Source organism: Euleptes europaea, chromosome 12, assembly GCF_029931775.1.
Source record: "Euleptes europaea isolate rEulEur1 chromosome 12, rEulEur1.hap1, whole genome shotgun sequence".
Taxonomy (NCBI): domain Eukaryota; kingdom Metazoa; phylum Chordata; class Lepidosauria; order Squamata; family Sphaerodactylidae; genus Euleptes; species Euleptes europaea.
Window position 1 is genome coordinate 9,899,181 of NC_079323.1, and position 20,267 is coordinate 9,919,447.

General features: G+C 45.2%; 1 protein-coding gene across 1 annotated transcript; it reads right to left on the bottom strand.

The window, feature by feature from the left end:
- Window positions 1-293: 293 nt before the first annotated feature.
- LOC130485627 (autocrine proliferation repressor protein A-like) lies at window positions 294-16,496 on the bottom strand. The gene is made up of 13 exons (XM_056858846.1): window positions 16,301-16,496; window positions 13,168-13,342; window positions 12,318-12,366; window positions 11,489-11,608; window positions 9,495-9,587; window positions 8,917-9,006; window positions 7,654-7,783; window positions 7,313-7,433; window positions 5,356-5,482; window positions 3,925-4,010; window positions 3,739-3,823; window positions 1,743-1,808; window positions 294-416 (listed from the first exon to the last, which is right to left on the bottom strand). The coding sequence occupies exons 1-13, from the start codon at window positions 16,494-16,496 to the stop codon at window positions 294-296; spliced, it is 1,461 nt and encodes a 486-aa protein (XP_056714824.1).
- Between the last annotated feature and the right edge of the window lie 3,771 nt (window positions 16,497-20,267).

Sequence of the window (20,267 nt, forward strand, 5' to 3'; positions counted from 1 at the left end):
ATTATCTTCTAAGAGCTTAGTCACTCAAAAGGCACTGACCCGCTTCATAGTGACTGCCCAAGTTTAGTCAGAGAGCTTTAGGACCAAGTGGGGAATTCAACACTCCAACCACTACAACACATCAGCTTACATAGATTTTATAACCATACTGGCTACATTTCATCAATATACCTAAGATAATGACAGATAGAAAAGGCCTAATTACTATATCACTTAAGCTACTGAGCTGATCTACCCCCACCAATACCCTCTTATGAAACAGAAGTAGCTTTGACAACATTTCTTGGAGGATGTCAGACTATTGTGCCATGGCATCCATCTCCGTGGCAGTCAGGACATGGAAAAGTGTCTGGCATGATGAGCATGCCTGATGTTGTTACTAAATGAGAATCAAGTGTCTGTTGTGCGTGGGTAGCCTGTGGATGAAATTGCAGTTCTGTTTAGCATGTTTCCTTACAATGACTGATATGCTACTAGGGTTGTATAAGAATAGATTGGGGGTGGTAAGTGCCATCGAGTCACAACTGACTTATGGTGACCCTGTAGGACAGGGGTGGGGAACGTCAGGCTCGGGGGCCATTTAAGGCCCACAAAATCATTTGGTCTGGCACTTCGTGGATCCTGGCAGATCTCTAGCTCAGAAGGATCTAAGACTGGTGATCCGATCCCTCCTGCGGACAGGATTAGCCTCTATTCCATACAGATGTGAGTTTGTTTTGCCGAGAAAATGAACCTTTTTTTCTCCTTGCAGATGAGTCATTAGCTATGGAGCTGCTAGGACCGCCTAAGAAACTGTGTTAACCCTTTCCGAACCGGGCCATGGAGAAACGTATTCCCTCTGTACTACAAGAGGGCTGGGGGCAGATGTGGTGATAATGGAGGGGTTAAAGGGGGCAGGCCAGAATGTGTGCGGGGGGGGGAACAAGTTCTTAGCCAGTGTGTCTTCATTTCATCCCTGCAGGCAGAGGTAGCAGGAGCCCACTGTAGAACAGGAACAACTCTGGCGTGCAGCTGGATGGCTACGCCTGGCTGGTGCAACAGACCATCCTGTGCCACCAGGTGAGCGAGGGCACCACCAGTTGGATGCCTGCCTGCTTGCCCACCCTGGGGGGGTCATCTGGGGCAGCTGCCTGCTTGGGACTTGGTTGGCTAATTTTTAAGTTGATAATTTTGTATGGTCCACAAATGATGTTACAAATATCCAAATGGCCCTTGGTGGAAAAAAGGTTCCCCACCCCTGCTGTAGGATTTTCAAAGCAAGACATACTCGAGGCTGTTGCCTGCCTCTGTGTAGCTATCCAGGTTTTCCTGAGTGGTTCCTCATCTATGGTACTAATCAGGGCTGACCCTGCTTGGTTTCTGAGATCTGAGGAGACCGGGCTTGCTTGGGTCATGCACAATTAGGGTGTAGGAATAGATTAAAGGCTTGTAAACCTAATTCTACCAAAAGCTTCGCAAGTATGGAAGCTACGTGATTAACAAAGACTTGAGCCCTCTAGGCTTGACAGGAAACTTGGGAGTTAGAGAATGAGGAGTAATGGACTGATGGATTGAGGTAAATGGAAACTGGTCCATAGTTACACATAGGTAGAACTGAGCAATGCTTTTGCCTATGCCTGTTGCATCTTTATGATCATTCAAGGACACGAATATCTAAATGCACATCTGACAGGAGTTAAGTCTTGTATCTGAACTGGAGATGGAAGAAAGGAGAGAACAAGGCCCAAAGGCAAGATAATTACCTGAATGAAGAAGCCTCTCCATCCTTCTGCTGGCCTTGGCATTTCTTTCTTATACACACCTATGCCCTGTAAGAAGATCAAATAAGAGGACAACATCTGAATATTCTCTAGGAAGCTGAAAATTTCTACATCTTGCAACAATTCAAATATGAGCATGGCAGATTGATAACTAGGTAATACCTAGCAGCCAAGCTACTGTTTTCTGTCTGCCAATAACATACAAGCATGTGAAAAGCATCACAAAATCCTTTCTGGGAACAAACCACCATCTTCTTGACTTTGTGACCTTGATGTTTCCAAACAGTTTTCAAAGACACTGGCACATCTACAGAATTCCCAGCGCAGAGTGAGAAACCTCTGATGGAATGTGTAGCGTATTTCATCATTCACTTGATTCTCCGTACTAATGTATTAATGTAATGTATTCCCTACACCTGGGCTTTCTGCCAGTAAATTACATCAAAGCATAAAAACACAGTTCTTATCTCCGAGTTGACATTAGGAACACCAGATAACAAGTGTTTGGAATTACCATCAGACTTAAGTTAGACCCCACTGTTTTCCTTTCTAGGAGGAGGCCTCTCATGTCTAGGATAAACCTGTAAGGTTAGACAGGACAGTTGTCTGGTCAGGAAGAACATAGAGTCCTGTTTGAAAGGACTATATGAAGTTTAATTATTAATATAACAGGTGATTATAGAGGTAGTAAACATAGAAAGATAGAGATCTCTAGACCTATCACATTAGGTAGAGAGTCTCGAATCTCATAGAGATGTATGTTTATTATACTTTATAACAGGTATTTGAATCATATCTATTTTATTAGATTTAAGTCTCAAACCTTATTACGTTAGAGCTAATTTGTATTACATTTAAATATATATCCTTATAACTCATATACTCTTACAATTCATATTTTTGGTTTGAAGCTTCACAATAAAAAGAACTTTTGTTTAAGTTCAAATAAGTTGTGTCCTGTCTAAAAACAGGCACAGCCTCGCTCTTCTCTGCACTGGTGTTCACAGGGCGAAATGAGACAGGAAGCTGCCTAATTGTAGCTCCTCCCCCCCAAACCGCCTTGAGAACACCTTCTGGGATGCCAGGATGCCTCCCGGGACACCGGTGTGGCCTTCTACGCTAGTGGGATGCCAGCGGAAGGCCCCTTGATGTCCAGGGGCAGGGGTGCTATAGCAGTGCCCGGTGACTGGCGTCCAGGCCTTTCTGCCAGCATTCAGGCTACTAACGCCAGCGTAAGTAGCCCAGACGCCGGTGCTGGGGGCTTGGACGCCAGTGCAGCACCTTCTTGGCCTCCTAAGAGCTTTCGCCCTTAAAGCTCAGGAATGCACTGTAAGCTAAGTATGACGAAATATCACTTCTTAGGAAGGGATTAATTCTAGAAGTTTATTCACAGTGACCGCTTCAGCTTTATCATTTTATTGTACATTTTGTTTTGTGAGCTACTTTGAACAAGCACAATACAGTATGCTGAAGGGGCAATATATACCTTTGCTCATCATTCACCTCATGTTTTTACAATACTACAAAAGCAAAAGATATGATGAACCTACTGTACTTCAACTGTGCATTGCAGATCTCTGTATTGTTTTGTTTGCACACTGTGCTTAGATCACATTTGTATGCAAATGAATGAGTGCCTTGGGAAGCTACCGTAGAGAGGGGAAGGAGGCAAAGTTGGTCCCCTTCCTTGAGCAGATCTCCACTAATGCAAAGAGAAAGAGCAGCCTCATCCCCCCTTCCCCATTGCAGAGGCCCAACTCCCACAGCTATTAGCACAGGTAAGTCACTCCACCCTAGAGATAACCTTTCCCAGGTCTGGAAAGGACTCTGGGCAAGAAGAGAGAGGGGGGAAATTCTCAGACCATCAGCATCGTCCACTGGCATTTCATGGGATCCAAGCTATCATCTCCACATTCTGTCTTATATTGCACCCACATGTTCCAGAACCACTAAGCCACATCAAGGAAAATATACTCACTAGTGTTTCAACATCTGTCTGAATCCATTTTACAGGGTTGTCTTGAGAAGAATTGCCAGATGCTATCTTCATCCTGAAGTCTCGCCTAGGAATGATATAGAATAGGGATGTGTTCTATAAGCTGAGAAAAAACCATGCTAGAGAGCAGATATCCTCTGCAGATTAATGTAGCTGGAAGAACCCTACCTGGTAGCACCGACTGTGTCAGCATGGTAAGAATAGACTTTATCGCTATCGAGGGTAGTGAAATAGATAGTCCCGCTGGTATTTGTCTAGAAAGAGAGGAAGGCATTGGTGCGGAGAAATGAAAGCAAAGATCATCCACTTTTTAGAAGCTGAGCCTTTCTAAAAAACTTGGTGTGCCAAAGTGGCTTGCCGTGAATTCCTGAGTTGCACTGGCGGCCAGGATAAAGTTCTCTGGAGGCCAGCAAAGGCCTGTACCTTTTTAGGTAGTGTATCTCCCTTGCAACCCTATGATGGTTGTATGGATTTTTGGTGCTGGGAAGGAGGTTTAGCGGGGCCGAAACCTCCTTAGGAGGCAGCGCCTCAGCGCCTTAGCGCCTCAGGAATGCAGAGTAAGTGAATTAAGTATTAGATTAGGACCTGGGAGGCCCAGGTTAAAATCTACACTCAGCAATGAAGCTTATTGGGTGACTTTGGGCCCGTCTGCTTCTCTTAGCCTCATCCAAATGATAGAGTTACATGGGGGGGGGGGGGCGTGCATGGATGAGAAGATAACCATAAACCTGAACTCCTTGGAGCAAGGACAGGACAAAAATGCAACATACTGTGCAGGCTACAAGGATATTCTTAAATCAGCCACGGGCAGTCATTTCATGGGGGTATGCATGTATAACTTTGCATGGAGAGATGCATTAGAATACAGCTTCGCCATATACTGGAAGCATATCTTGGATGCACATCAACAATTTTCTGATTCATTTTTGATCTAAATTTGGGGAGAGCATGCTTTTCATTATCCTGAATGTTTGGGACTCTCCTTACCATTCTGGGTCTTTTCAGTGTTTGTTTTTTTGGCTCTGAAAATTCAAGATAATTTTAGCAATTGCCCCCATCCTCACCTGAGGCAGCAGGTGCATAGAAAGAAGGAAATGGTCTCACTAAACAACTGTTTGGAACATCTCCCTCCTCTTAAATTTTAAAGTCCATTATTTTCCATGGAATTTTGGAGACCATGATTAGCTTTTTGCTTTAGGGGAGAGATGCTTTGGAGAAGAAGCAAATAATCTCCAGGAAACCCAACTGCAGGCAGCTTGGCACCTATGGGCACCCAACCTGGGATCACTGGTGGAAGGGAAAGATACAACTGCACAGCAACAGCCTATTTCAATAGAAGACCTGTCTTTCAGTTCTGTAGGAGCATGCCCAGCACAAAGGAAGTAAGGGAGGAAAGGGGGGGGGAAGGAAGATGAGATTTAGCTTGGGATGTCAGCACAGAACTTCAGGCCCACCCTCTCTATTTGGTATGCCTTTTGGGACTCTATTGCCTCTCCTAAGGTTTCCAATAGTTGGGCACCAAAAGGAAACTACAAAGCAACTATCAAATTACAATCTATAACTTCCAACAGATGATCATTATATAAGAATTTGAGTCACCATTTTTATCTCCCAAGAGACTTTGGGAAGTCGCCATTTCTTTTCTACCATTGATTGCAGGAAGGGGAAGATGAGTTTGAAAAGTGTAAATATATGTTGATTCCCATAATCAGTGTTTGGCTGGATTCTGGAAAGTAAAAGTAAAAAATTTATGAAGCACTTCATTGCTTTGGGTCAAATAAAGAGAACTTTTCTCTAGATGAAATGCATTTTGTTTCTCTCTTCTCTCCATACCCACATTATATCAACAATAATAAAGGACTACATCTTTACCTCTGTGGTGTGCATACCTTATCCACAAATAAAGCTACAAGCTTCACAATTAGCCACAGGTTACAGGACGATTGTGGGAGTTGCAGTGCCAAACATGAAAGGCATTGGAATATCCTGGCCCACAAAGTCTCCAGAGCCACCCTGTCATTTTTTGCATTGGAAGGTATATTTGTCTGTGGCAGGCAGGATTCCCGAGAGACTGAAGCTAGTGAGTTCAAAATGGGTCTCTAGTTTCAGGATTGTGTCTATGCAGTGAATGTTGGCTAATGGAAAATTCCCATAATAGAAAACAAAGGGGACTTTTTGCAAAGCTCCTGTGGTGGCATTTTGGGGGGTAGAGGTCCCACATTTTCAGGGTAGCTTTCAGGGACTCTCCTTGCATGAACCCCAAAGTTTGGTGAAGATTGGGTCAGGGAGTCCGGTGTTCTGGGCTCTGGAGAGGTTGCCCCCCCTCCTCCTCAGAGAAGCAATAGCCGATTAGTGAACAGAGAATCTCTTACCTTCCAATGCTTCTGTATGGAGGCTGGAGGGGGTGACCTCTTCCAGACCCCATAACTTTGGACCCCTGACCCGATCTTCACCAAACTTGGGGGCTCTTGCAAGCAGAGTCCCTGCGAGCTATCCTGCAAGTTTGGGACTCTACCTCAAAAATTGCCCCCCAGGGCTGATTTTTTTTGTGGCAAAACTAAAAATAATGCAAATTGCCAAAAAAAAAAAAAAAAAAAAAATCAGACCCAATAGACCTGAACCCGAATTTTACTGATTTTTTTTGTACACCCCTATCCCCAATCTATTTTTAATTTATTTTAATTTAAGATTCTTAAAATTTAAATTTTAAAAAAATTAATTTCAGATTTTTCTGCAATCCTGTGACTTTTTTCAGGTTTGCAGATGATTTTTCTTGCCTGTTCACATCTCCAGAGACCAGATTTAAGAATACAAAGATATGGCTGAATTCACTATAAGAATATAAATTTGATTCACTGAAGTAGTAGGAAAAAAGGGGAACTAAGGAAACAGTGGAACAGTTCACTTCACGGAATTAAAAATAAAATTTTACCAGTGTTCACTACTGTATCTCTGCAGGCAACAAGAGGAGTTTTGGGGAGAGGAGACATAAGCCTTTCCCCAACACCATTTTCCAAAACTGGAGAGGTGATATTGGCTCTGCTGGGGAAATTTCTATATTGCCTGTAGAACATGGAGCAAAAAGTGGCTCCCAGAGGGAGGCAAGATATCTAAGCAGGAAAACAATGTGTGGGGATGCTTAAGTCTCCTCTCCCCACAGCCCCAATCTGATCTGTGCTCTGGAATGCCTGAGGATCAGCTTCTTCTGAGTAGGCAACTTCCAGCGTGCTTCGGATTGATTGTCCACATGGACATTATGATGCACTCATCAGCCCACAGGATGTACAAACAGAGTGACCATTACCTTAATAAGGTCAGTATATTAAAGATGTAAACTGAAGACACAACCTCCTTTCAGAAAGATGCTTTGCTAGAAAGATGAGCACAGATTCTATTGATATAGTTAATGTAAGTGCTACTCACCTTCTCAAACTACACTGCTTTTCTAATTCCTGGGGAATTTTGCCATTCCTACAGCCATTATTATTTATTTAGGAATAAAAACAAAAATTGTTCCCTTCAGAAAGTAAAACTGGTTTTTTGGGCATAAACTTACTGGAGAAATTTGGCGCCTTCTAGCTGAGAAAAGTAATACTGTGAGTTGTCCGGCTGGAAGAACTCATCCCCTGATAAAACAATTATGTACTTGGCTACATTTGTGTATCGCTTGTTGTATGCTGGAGAGAGAAAATCCAAAGATTACTGTCGTGGCAGATACATGAAAGTCCCACACCAATCCTGGCTCCAGTTGAGCAGAACTGAAAATATGGAAGGAGAAATGCTGCTCTTCCCATCACAGGTGGACATCAACGAGTTCTTCTGTAACTCTCCCTCCCGTCGCAGCTCTTTCTCTCTCCAGAAATTCTATGTATATCTGCAAGGATGGTACTTGCTTACCCAGAGGGTCCACGTGAGAAGCCAGATCGCTGAAACGGGGGTTGTCCAACTCTTGGGTTATATTCATCTCATGAAAGGGTCTCAACATATACGACCAGCCGCAATATGCTCGGTATTGGTGGTGGAAAGTCTTCAGAAAATGAGAATCATGGAACTTGGATGAGTGTGAGGGCAGGATGGATTGCAGAGCCCAGAAGTTTAAGAATTTGAAGTTCTAGAATCCAAACAGCCAGCCAATGAAGCAAGCTTAGGTCACTGCAAAAGCTGTTGAGAGCCCAATCACAGTGCTATCCCAAATATGAATGATGACCCTATAGACCGAGTCAAATCATGCATGATGACTTGTGATACATGCTCACAAAAAAGGCCCTTCAGAAGGGATGAGAATTTCTGGAAGCTGCATCACATTGGACAAGAACCTGAGAGCAATTATTTTTGATCACCAGCTTCTCCACCAATCTTGTCTAGATATTTAATGCAAGGAAACAAAAGGGAGATGAGGGATCATTCATTGTTCACAAATAATGTAGAATTTATCTTGTTTCCATACTCATTCAGCATAGTAGCTGATGAAGTAATTAAAGTCCACATGAGCTCACCATGGACAGCTGGATACACCAGAAACATCCCTTGGCAAGGTGTACATCATTTGAGTTCTGCTGCATTTCATTGTGCTGCCCTTGCACCTCATCATACTAGCTTATCTGCAGAATTCACTGGACTGATCTAAGGTGCAATCTAGGGGAGGGGGTGAAAGAGCAGAGGAGGCGGCATAAATGCAATTTGCACCAGCATAAGGGGCACTTACGCTGACAATGGGGAACGGTGCAGCAGCACCACTTATGGGCTCTAAGTGCACCTCCAGCACAGGGGCTCCTGCGGGCGCCAAAGGGGGACTTCCCAGTGGTGGGGTCACAATAGTCAGATCCCTGACTCCTTGAAACTTGGAAATGACCACATTTTCCAGCGCAAACTTACGCTGGCAAAAACATGGGGGCGAAGCCCATGGAACTGCACACAGCAGTTCCAAGGGGGTTGCGGGAGCCTCCCTGTCGACATGCTGCCAGTGCTGCAGACAGGGGGATGGATACTGGGCAGCTGTGAGAAATATCAGAAGAACATGGCATGTACAAACAATTGCAGCACAGTTGCAAATTTTCTGAAACCCTGAAGGATTTGAAGGTAGTGCTTGCAATTTTTAATGAAACCAAAATTTTTAGAGATTTACTTTATGGAGTTTCATGAATCTCAGTTCAATCTCACCTCCTTGAAATTCAGAAAATCCATGGCAATAGGAACTATTCCTTTAACCCTCTGGTCAACTGCTGCGGTCAGCCAGGAGATCCATCCACCCTTCAAAAATAATAGAAGAAGAATAAGAAAAGTTGGTTTTTATATGCCGACTTTCTCTACCACTTAAGGGAGACTCAAACCCACTTACAATCACCTTCCCTTCCACTCCCCACAACAGATGCCCTGTGAGGTAGGTGGGGCTGAGAGAGTGTGACTAGCCCAAGGTCACCCAGCTGGCTTCGTGTGGAGGAGTGGGGAATCAAACCCGGTTCACCAGATCAGGCTCCACCACTCCAAACCACTGCTCTTAACCACTATACCATGGTGGCTCCTAGGGGAGAAGGAAAAGATGGAAGTGGGTGGGGGAGCAACTATTAGCCACCTTGTTGTTCTTGTAAGGCAGGATATAAATTCTGTAGATAAATATAAATGAATATTTGAGATTCAGAGAATGGCACAAGGGGAGAGAGGGTGCTACCCATGCACACACCAATAAAGGCAAAACAGCCTACAAACTAGAGCTGCTGAGGCCTGCCACTCACACTTACCAGTGAAATGCCGGCCAACGTAAACTCTGTGATGTCTTTATTATATGTTTTCTTCAAGTAGTCTGTGATGGTGTCCATAGCTCTCACAGTGGCCTGCAGAGACAGCACAGGAGTAAGTCTCCTCATGGGGAGCAGGAGATATTGGCTCAGAGTTGGCATGTATGGCAGAGCTTCAAGGTCACAAGCCAAATAGCCTCTCAGGAAATGTTTCCAGGCTTTTCCAAAGCCCCACATGATTTGCAGAGCTAATTGTCATGGGACAAGCAAACCAATTGATTTTGTAAATGGGTGGGGCGGACATGATAAAATTATGCATGGTTTGGAGAGTGTGGACAGGGAGACGCTTTTCTCACTCTCTAATAATACTAGAACATGGGGCCATCTGCTGAATAGGGCTGTTGATTCGGTTCGGCCCGAACTGAAAATAAGCCGAATTTCCCCTGATTCGGTGGTTTTTAGTTCGGGAGGAACCGAACTCAAAACTGGCGGGCAACCGGGGGGGCCGAATTCAGCGAGTTCGGGAGTTCGCAAATAAATTCGGCAAATTCAGCCGTCAGTAAGCAGCATAACCGTCAGTAAGCAGCATTCTCCTCCCCCGGCCAATTGGTGGGCAAGCTGGGTCTTCTTCTGGCCAATCAGTCAGGATTGAGTACTGGAGGATGTGCGGCCTGGCCAGGGAGAGAGAGAGAGAGAGAGAGCGAAATCCTCGTGTGTGTGTGTGGGGGTGCTTGTGCACATTCGCTCCTTTCTGTGGCTATTGGGATGAATGGATCAGCCGATCCTGTGCATCTCCAGAGCAAAACGTCCCGTGCCTAATTGGAATCATCTTGGATTACAAGTCCTCTTCAGCCCCTCTTGATGGAACAGAAGACAGCCACAGTAAGACCCCTTTGGGGGCTTTAATCTATAATTTTTCTCCTGTGTATGTGTGTGTGTGTGGGGGAAAGCAGAGTCTGTGTGTGTGTGGGGAGGGAGCAGTTTCTGTGGGTGGGGGGGAAGCCAAAGGGGGCTTTCGTCGGTTCTGCCTGGGGTGTGTGTTCCCCCTCGAGTCTCTCGCTCCCTGGTTTGAGGGGGGAGGTTTCAGTTGTGTGTTGCAAAGGTGTTGTTTAACAAGGTTGCGTTATTTTGCAAACTTGTCAGCTGTTGTCGGGGCTGGGAGCTTTGTGCGTGGGCGGCAAGCTCTGCTGAGAGATGCACATTAAGGGTGGGGGGACCCTTTTCAGGGCCCATATCTCAGCCCCCCCTGACCCAATCTTTACAAAACTTGGGGAGTCTTTCAATAAACGTCCTTTGAAGCTCTGCTGAAAGTTTGGGACCTCTAACCCCAAAAATGCCCCCCCCCGAGCCGCGGAAAGGTGCGATTGTGTTTTTAATGGCTTAATTCGGCCGAATTTGTTTCCGAACTTTGAATTCCCACCGAATTGAACGGATCTGAAGTGGGGGAGTTCGGACTTCGGCATATCCCGAATCTAAATGGGCTGAATTCGGCCGAATCCGAACTATACCGAATTTTTTTTAATTCAACAGCCCTACTGCTGAAGTTGGATGGTGAGAGATTCAAAACTGATAAAAGGAAGTATTTTTTTTCACACTTAGTAAAATTGTGGAACTCCCTGCCCCAGGATGTGGTGATGGCTGCCAACTTGGAAGGCTTTAAGAGGGGAATGGACATGTTCATGGAGGAGAGGGGTGTTCATGGCTACTAGTAAAAATGGATACTAGTCATGATGCAGACCTCTTCTCTCCAGGGTCAGAGGAGCATTCCGAATACAAAAACACACAAAAAGTCACAATTCATATGAGCTGGACATGTGACGTGATCAGTCATGTCACATCAGGTCCAAGCAATTTTTAACATCCTTTTTAACATCCTTTTTCACTCTGGAACTCACTGACCTACAGAGCCAGAAGAACATGAAAATATAAGGCAATCATGAAAGAGATGGAGTGAACTCTTTGAGTTCGGTTCTGGAGGAGACAAAGGTGAGGGTTACCTTGACCATTGGGAATTGCACAAGCCAGTGTGGAGGTGCAGTCGGGTCACTTATAAATCTCCACCAGGAATATGTAACAATATCATATCCGGTGATGTTCTTGCGTCCTAAAGGATGATTCTGGAATGGAAGCAATAAAAAGAAACACAAATGTTGGACCAGGGCCATGTCCGCGGGCTTTCCTTGCACGTTCCCACTGCAACTCACCCGAAGAATTCTGAGGACGTCTCCAGAGCACAATTTCGCCGAGTTAAGCACATCCGCTTATACGGCGAATTAAAAAAAAAAAAAACGTCCTCCACACCCGGTGCCTTACAGTGGGAACATGCAAACTGTGTTCGATCCATTTCCTGCTGCCAGTCAACCCCCACACTCCCCCCGCCTCCCTTACTCACGCTGGACCAATCGCCGTCCTTGCTTGGAGAAGCCATCTGGGCATGCATGGGAGCGTGCCAGTCTGGGCTTATCAAAAGCAGCAGACAAAGGCGGCGCGGTGGGAACAGAAATTTAAACTCGTTTTGGATGTTTTCGTGCTGGACGCGTGTAAATAGCGAGGTAAGTTGCTGGTGCTTCATGGGCCAGGTTGGGTAAAGAAAACTGGCCTTTCCTAATTGGATATTTACAAGATATTGGTTGCTGTATTAAGGGTTCATCTGAAATGCAGTTGGCAGCAAACCCCATCTTCTGATTTTATTTTGCTTTGAAATGAATATCCTGTTCCAGTGGAGGCTGGTGGTAGAAGGGACTCTGAGGAGCCTATCAGGAAATGGACTGTCTGGCTTGGAAGTCAGAGGGAATCTTCACCACAGACAAGCCCTTCAGTACTTACGTAGAAGGTGAGTGGCTGGATAAGCGCCGGCTTCAGTGTAGCTATAACCCTGCAGAGAAACAACAGTCACTTCTATACCAAGTGCAAAATGAGCTCTCAGTCTCTGGACTTTAAAATGAACGGTGGAAGCCTCTGCCATAAAACACAATTGGGGAAAAGACCGTTTGAAGTAGCATGAAACAGTGTCGATTGGTCCCTAACCTCAGATTATTTTATTGCCTCCAGACCTCTATTTTAATTACAATTATAATTTCTCTGGATTTCAGTATTTTGGATTGGATGTAATGACTGGAGTAGATTTAGTCACAGGGTCAGTCAATCCCCCTCACCCAACCAATTTCAAATGGTTGTAGCGAGGGTGAAATGGAGGAGCAATGAGAACCCTGTATGCCTGCCTCACCTCCTTGGTGGAGAGGTAAAATAGAAATGTACAAAAACACACATTAAAATATCTCTTTCTAGGTCATGTGCATCTCTCATGATTCTTAATTCTCATGCTGGGAAGAAGAAGAAAAGTTGGTTTTTATACCCTGCTTTTCTCTACCTTTAAGAAGTCTCAAAATGGCTTACAGTCGCCTTCCCTTCCACTCCCAACAACAGATACCTTGTGATGTAGGTGGGGCCGAGAGAGTTCTGACAGAACTGTGACTAGCTCAAGATCCTGTGACTAGCTCAAGATCACCCAGCAGGCTTCATATGGAGAAGTGCGGAATCAAACCTGGTTCTCCAGATTAGAGTCCACCGTTCCTAACCACTATACCACGCTGGTTCTCATCTCCACCCACTGCCAGAGAGCAGCTGTCCTAAGAGAGGGTAGGAGAACTTCTGCCACAAAGTATTTTTCACGTACGATTTTGATGGAGCTGCTGAGTGTGGAAGGGTCAATCTTTCAGTGCTATTACGTGGACTCAATTTATCATTTTGACCAGGTGAGATTACAAGAAGACAAGATTTTAGAACTTTCACTCTTCGCGGCACAACAATAATCATTTCATGGCTCCAGACTGGTTTGTCCACTTCAGATTCTGGGAAGAGAAATGCAGAATTCTCCATTGAGGACCACCATCACCATCATGTCTATTATCATAATTAATAACAATTATATGCAATCATTCTGCCCAATGAGGGCAGCCAAAGCAGCTAAGAATTAACAGAAAAAACCTATAAAATCATAAAAACAATTAAAACTAAAGTAAAATGTATATTTAAAGCTTACAAAAGAGCCATTAAAACATATGTTTGGAAGGAGGGATCATTGAGGGAATGTCAGAAAAAAGATAAAAGTCTTCACCTTCCAATTCTTTTTTTCTGAAAAGTGAAGTGATCTAAGAGAGCAAGGGTGAACTTGGAGGCCAAAACAGCCCTGGAAAATGTTCCATCCACATCTGCTGTCACATCCCCTGATGGAGAAAGACTCACTGAGGAATGGCCCAAAGGAGATCACCAGAGATCCATCACCTACACCACTTGTCTTGGCCCAGTGGTGGAAACCATCACATTCCTATGCAGCATTGGGTATGGACCTGGCGGCAGCCACCACACAACAAGACCAAGCTTGCAATCAGCAGCCACCATGTAACTAGGTCCATTCTAGCAGCAGCCCAGCCCAGCCACTGTGCAACGTGGCCAGACTTCACCTGGGAATAGGCTGTCAAGGGAGGGAGCCTGCCAACCAGCTGGAGGGTTGGAGGGTGGGGACTAGGGCTGTGCATTTTTTCCTGGTAAATTTAAGGTTCGGGGTTATTGGTATCAATTTTTTTGGGGTGGGGAAAACAGAACTATACCAGTAAATGGGTATTTCGGATTGTTTCTGGGTTTCCAAAAAAATTCAGGTCTATTACCATCTTTGGAGCTTTATTCCGAGACTGGGGCGGGGGGGGGGAGGCATTTTTCTTGGTAGAGTCACCAAATTCACAGAGTAGCTGCAAGGGACTCTCCTTAGATGAACACTGAAGTTGGGTAAAGTTTGGAACATTGGGTCCAATTTTTGGGCTCCTGAAGGGATCACCCCCCCCCCGCCTCCATAGGAAACTATTGTAAACTTACAATGGTTTCCCATGGTGAATGGGCTTGACCCTTTCAGGAGCAAGTGACCTTGGCAATGTTTCTAAGACCTATACGTCACTTCTGGGTATGAACTGGAAGTGACAATGGGTAGGTTTTTGTCAATTCCTGGAGCTACTTGTTGTCATTTGCAAAGGGCGGAGGCAGCTTTTAAATCTTTCCCCGTACTGCCACTTTGAGTGGTAGCAGGCAACAGTCAGCAGGAAAGAGGAAATAGTGAGGGAGGGGATGCAGAGGAAAAAGAGGTGGCCCCCGCAAGTCCTTGTGACTGCTTATTTCCTCTGGACACATCTTCCCATGCAGAAAAATTTCCCATTACATCATGTACTACTAGAATCACACTGAAACACATCTCAGAAAGCAAAATGAAATATGAAGAAGATGGGCACACTTTTCAACCCTATTCATCTCTAGCCTCTACCTAGGGGAGGAGAACAGCAGTAAACTGCAAAATTTGCCATGTAACATTTTATTGTTACCAAGGCAGAGAAGACTTGCCATTCTTCAGATTGGGAAGGGACAGTCTTGGCAAAGAATTTGTACATATTTTCTGGTTGCTTTGTTTCTCTCCCCCCCCCTCCCACAACTGCATAGTACCTAGTCACTTGCAGGATCATCTCAGAAGCCCTCCAGAATGCATTACCATTATGCATATTTCCCATAGTAGAAAGAGGCTGCAGGTAGCTTTGTTGGCTTCAAACAAAAACTAAACCTTAAGATATCAGTCTTTTCTGAGCATCTTGTATAGAATGCACCTTTGGTATTGGGTAAAGAAGAAGGCATCTCCAGTTAAAGGGAATAGGCAAGTAGGTGATGTGAAAGACCTCTGGCTGAGACCCCGAGCCGCTTGCTGTCAGAGTAGACAGTACTGACTTTGATGGACCAAGGGTCTGATTCAGTGGACCAAGGCAGCTTCATGTGTATGCGAAACCATGAAAAATACGAATTGGATAATACAAAATCAAATAGTTGTAAGAGGGTCATTTGACGAACTACTGTTTGTTTTTTCTTTTGAAGTGAATGCTTCCATGTTGTGTGTCTTCTTTCCAGAAGACCAAGGGTGTATTTCAGGATATCTGAAAAAGGGTGGGGACCCCAGAACCAATCTCTGCCCCTGGTAATGTGAATCAGCCCCAAAGGTGGAACCTTACACTGTCTCCAATGTTGTATAGCCCATTGGCCCCCATTCAAAACCAGTAATGCAGCCTAAAATCCTCTGACTTTAAGATGCCGGGAGAGTAGGAAACATGCCCCAAGAAGATTTGGCCTCAAGGTTTTAATAACAGTTAACCGTAGGTGAAGTTTTTGGATTTTAAAAAATGAATAAATTGTAGCCTAGGCTGAGCTTGTAAATTAAAGACAGGTTGTTAAAAATAATTGTATTGCAGCCTAGAGTAAAGTTCCCCCTCCCAATTAATTTGTTCTCTGAGCTTGTATACTGAAAAAAATATTTACCGGTAAGTCATGCTGAGGTCTGCAAGATTTTTAGAAAGAATTCTATGGAAGTATAGGTGTAGTTTTGTAAATTTAAACAAGTCACGGTTAGGCTGTGTTCAGGTTATGCTCAGACTAAGAGTGCCTTGTAGCTTAGTGTAGTGGCTAGCTTGCTTCGGTCAAGTCCAGGGGGGCAGAATGAGTGACAGCAGAATGCAGTGGGGTTCTGGGAGAAAGGCCAAAGAGAAGAGCAGTAACACTGGGGATGGGGGGACGGGCAGGGTTTTGTCTTTCTCCTTCTCTCCATGGAGGATAGAAGCGGAGCCAGTCTGCCAATACCCCAGCAGCTGGCCTTGCTGCAGATTGCAAGGATCCCCCTGTAAACTAGAAGGCCTCCAGAGGTGGGGAAGGAGGAGAGCCTGGAGTCTAACCCCCCTTCCCCGGCCGAGAGCTCTCAGAATGCCACACCTTGAATTGGTACTTACCATCCAGCCACTTCTGGGAGGTCATATTGATGGTATCAATATTGAATGAACTCATGAAGAATATTCTCTCCCTCTCCATGATGGTATAATTGTAGTGGGGGTCAGGAAGGTTCACAAATTCATCCAGAGCCTTTTGGTCCATCAGCCAAACAGTGGGCAAGAAAGCAGCAAAGAGGAAAAGGGTCAGAGGATGCATGTCCCAGCACCTAGTCAGACCCTTCGCCTGTTCTTTCCTTATCAGCCTTTTCTGCCAGAGGTGAGAAATTTTCAGCCTTTTGCTTATTGACAGAGAGGACTCGTCTAAAGTCCCCTTCAAAGCTTTGTTGGATTAGCTATCCAAAGGGATGACTCCCTGTGCTTTTAAGTACACACCCAATCTCCTTAGGGCTTAATCACAGGCAAAAGTGCTGACAAAACAACCACCCATTTTGTAAAATCATCCCATTTACTAGAAGAGGAGCCAGGAAAGAGCTTCTTACTTCTTGGAAGCATCTTGACATTTAGGAGAACTTAGAGCAGTTGTGGTGTGGTGCTTAGAAACCTGGATTGGGATGTGGAAGACCCAGGTTCTAATGTCCACTCTGCCATGAAAACTCACCAAGTGACTTTGGCCAGCCACTCCTTCTCAGTTTAGCCTCCCTGTCACAACCCCTGATCTGGGCCTTTCTCTTGTTCTCTTATTCCGCTTTACCCATAAAAAGGCTCTCAGGCTGCAAAGTTGTGAAGCAGCTCACCACCCACCCTCCTGATATTTTACTATACCAGGTCCACTGACAACTTGAGGTGTTTGAGGCAAAGTAGATTTCTCGTATTTAATGTGTCTTCTGTTACATATACGGGATTCCTTAATCCTGCGCAAGGGACCTCATTAGCTACAAATCAGGAACCTTTCCCCTGGATCCTACAGAGTGTTTAGTGGGTTAATTGGGTTGAGGATAACTTGTGAAGTCACATACCATAAAACACATATGTTTATTTAGTTGGTCAGCATAACCTACAATGTCTTCCCACTCTGGTCTGATAGCTGACACAAGTTACCCAAACAGTTAAGTGCTTTATGCTTAATAGTAGCAATGTTTGTTCTTTCAGCATTTCAGACTTAAAAATACTAACTACACAGCTTTAACAATTCACTGTTATTTTCAAGGAACAGCATCCAAATCCAGGATCCCTGGGTTCAGGGGTCTTCCCGGGGAGTTTGAAAGAGGCAGTGGTAAGACCGCTCTTGAAGAAGACATCATTGGATCCTGTTGATCCGTCCAACTACCGCCCACTATCAAATTTGTCATTCTTGGGAAAGATAGTTGAGAGAGCAGTGGTGGACCAGCTCCAGGCTTTTCTGGAGAACACATCAGCCCTGGACCCGTTCTTATTCAGCTTCCAACTTGTCATGGGATGGAGTCGGTACTGGTCACCTCATGGATGATATCCAGAAGTGGCTGGAATGGGGTGGGTCAGCACTGCTGTTGCTGCTTGACCTGACAGCAGCATTTGATGTGTTTGACCATGACCTATTGATCCACCGGCTTGCCAATGTTGGTATTCGTGGGACAGCCCTCCAGTGGCTGATCTCACCCCTCCAGGATCGGGGACAGAGAGTGACACATGGGGGGAGAATTTCTCCATGGTACCCCTTGGTATTTGGGGTTTCTCAGGAGGCAATCCTGTCCTAATGTTGTTTAACATCTGCATGCATCCCCTCATCCAGCTGGTCCAGAGTTTCAGGCTGGGCTGCCATCAGTACCTGATGACACCCAGCTGTATCTGCTGGTGGGCAGCCATCCTTTTAAAGACCTAAACGGTCTGGGGCCATCGCCTCTCCCATTAGGAAACCCAAAAAGCTGTTCCCCCTGCTGGAGGAAATCTGCTGGTGATCCCTGGACCAAATGTTGGGCATGTTTTAACCAGGGCCAAGGCCTTCTCAGCTCTGGCCCTAACCTGGTGGAACACTCTCCCAAGTGAAATCGGGCCCCTGCATGACTTAAACCAATTCTTCAGGGCCTGTAAAACGAAGGTGTTCCACTGGGCATATGGTTGAGGACAGCAACTGTTTCTGTCCTGCTGGCCTCTCCCTTCTCTTCCTTCCGCATCTTCCTCCTTTACTACTTTGATGCTATGAGTGAAGGAAGGGGGCTGTCTAGAGATGCCAGGTCCCTCTTCACCTCTGACAATAGTTTTTTTGGGCAGAGCCTGAGGAGGGTGGGGCTTAGGGAGAGGAGAGACTTCAATGCCATAGAGTCTAATTGCCAAAGCAGCCATTTTCTCCAGGTTTGGAAAGACATGTATCTGTATCCCTGTACCTACACCTTTTACCTATTAAGGTGATGGACCTTAATTAAGAGAGAGTAAGTGTTGGTGGTTATGAACCAGTGTCCCTGCGGGGAACGTAGTAAGTGCGAAGGATGCAGTAAACTGCAGTTTGATGAATGAACATTAAAGACTAAGGTAATGTATTATGATGGAATTAACAATTGTATTCCAAAGAGGAGCTTATGGTGATGGTTTTGTTTATTTTGTATAAAGGGGCCCTAGAGGCTACTCACTTAAATACATATCTACATCCAGATATCTATCAGGCCACCTGCTGTTACACCCACAGCGTTACATCATACTTCTGGCCATATCTGGTTTCTTCCAGTTTACACTGCTGCTTCCAGGCTATTGCCCCCTGTTGCATCAGCTCAGATCCTACTGATCTGACAGGTCCTTGACAGCTCTTACTGACCAGCTGTCTGTCACAATATTATGACATGCTTGTACTTCTGACAGAGGCTTGTGAAGCGGGACTGATGAAAGACATCGAAACGGAGTAACTCGAGAGAACCGTCTTCCTTCAGAATACATCAGTGTACTCCCATGCAATGAGAAATTGAATTGTTTTCTTTGTATACACCTGTAAACTCCTGGAATGACAAGTTGGACACAACACAGGATACAGGAAGAAGGAAGAAGGGCCTGGAGGCTTCTCAGACTCTTAATATGGGCCCTGTTTCCAGGATACGTTTTGGAACAGAGTAAGAAGACTTTAGGGAACTCCGTTTTTCTGGAGCTGATGAAACTTTTGAATGCTGCTGGTTCTGATTTTCATGACTACTTGCTTCATTGCTTACAGGATCTTTTGCCTCCTAGGCATATGCCAAGGAGAAATGCCCTGGGCATTTGTTTTGGGGAACTAGAAGAGGGCAACATGTCTTTTTCCTAAATTTTCTGGGAACTGTAACTGGTTCTTCCAGGCACCAGAGCAGAGTGTGCAGGATCCAGTTTGCACAGATGCCTAACGCCCTCACCCAACCTTTTGCTAATGAAAGAAGCTCTCTCTTTCTGTCTTGCATTTATATCCTGCCCTTCCTCCACTGAATTCAGAGCAGCAAACATGGTTCGCCTCTCCCTGCTGCATGCACAGGAGGAGAAGAGAGCAGAAATGGCCAGCAACAAAAATAAGAGCCGAACTGCTCAGTGATAAATTGCAGCACAGACAGAATTATTACCTCTTACTACAGTTCTAAATACCAGCTCCATCGCTATTGACAAATAGCGAATAGAAAAAAAACAGACCCTTTTGCTAAGGAGATGCAGGGTAATTTGGAAGAGAGGGCTGAAATGTCAGGGCAACAGCACAATAAAGCGGGAAGGTTAAGGAACCAGTGAGAATCAGTAACCAGCCATGTGTGCTGGGGCAGACTGGCCATTAAGGGAGGGAGGCCAGCCTCCAGGTGGGACTTGGGGATCCTTGGGAATTACAGTTTATCTCCAGACTACTGAGAAAATGGATGTTTTGGAGGGCGGACTCTACGGCACTGTACCCCACTGAGGTCCCCATCTTCCCCAGGTTCCAGTCCCAAATATCCAGGAGTTTCCCAACCTGTATCTGGCAACCCCAACCCCACCATCTCCCGCTAGTGGTCGGGGGGAAATAGCAACCCTACATTAAGGGTACTTCAACACAGAGCACAGGGCTGGCAGGACA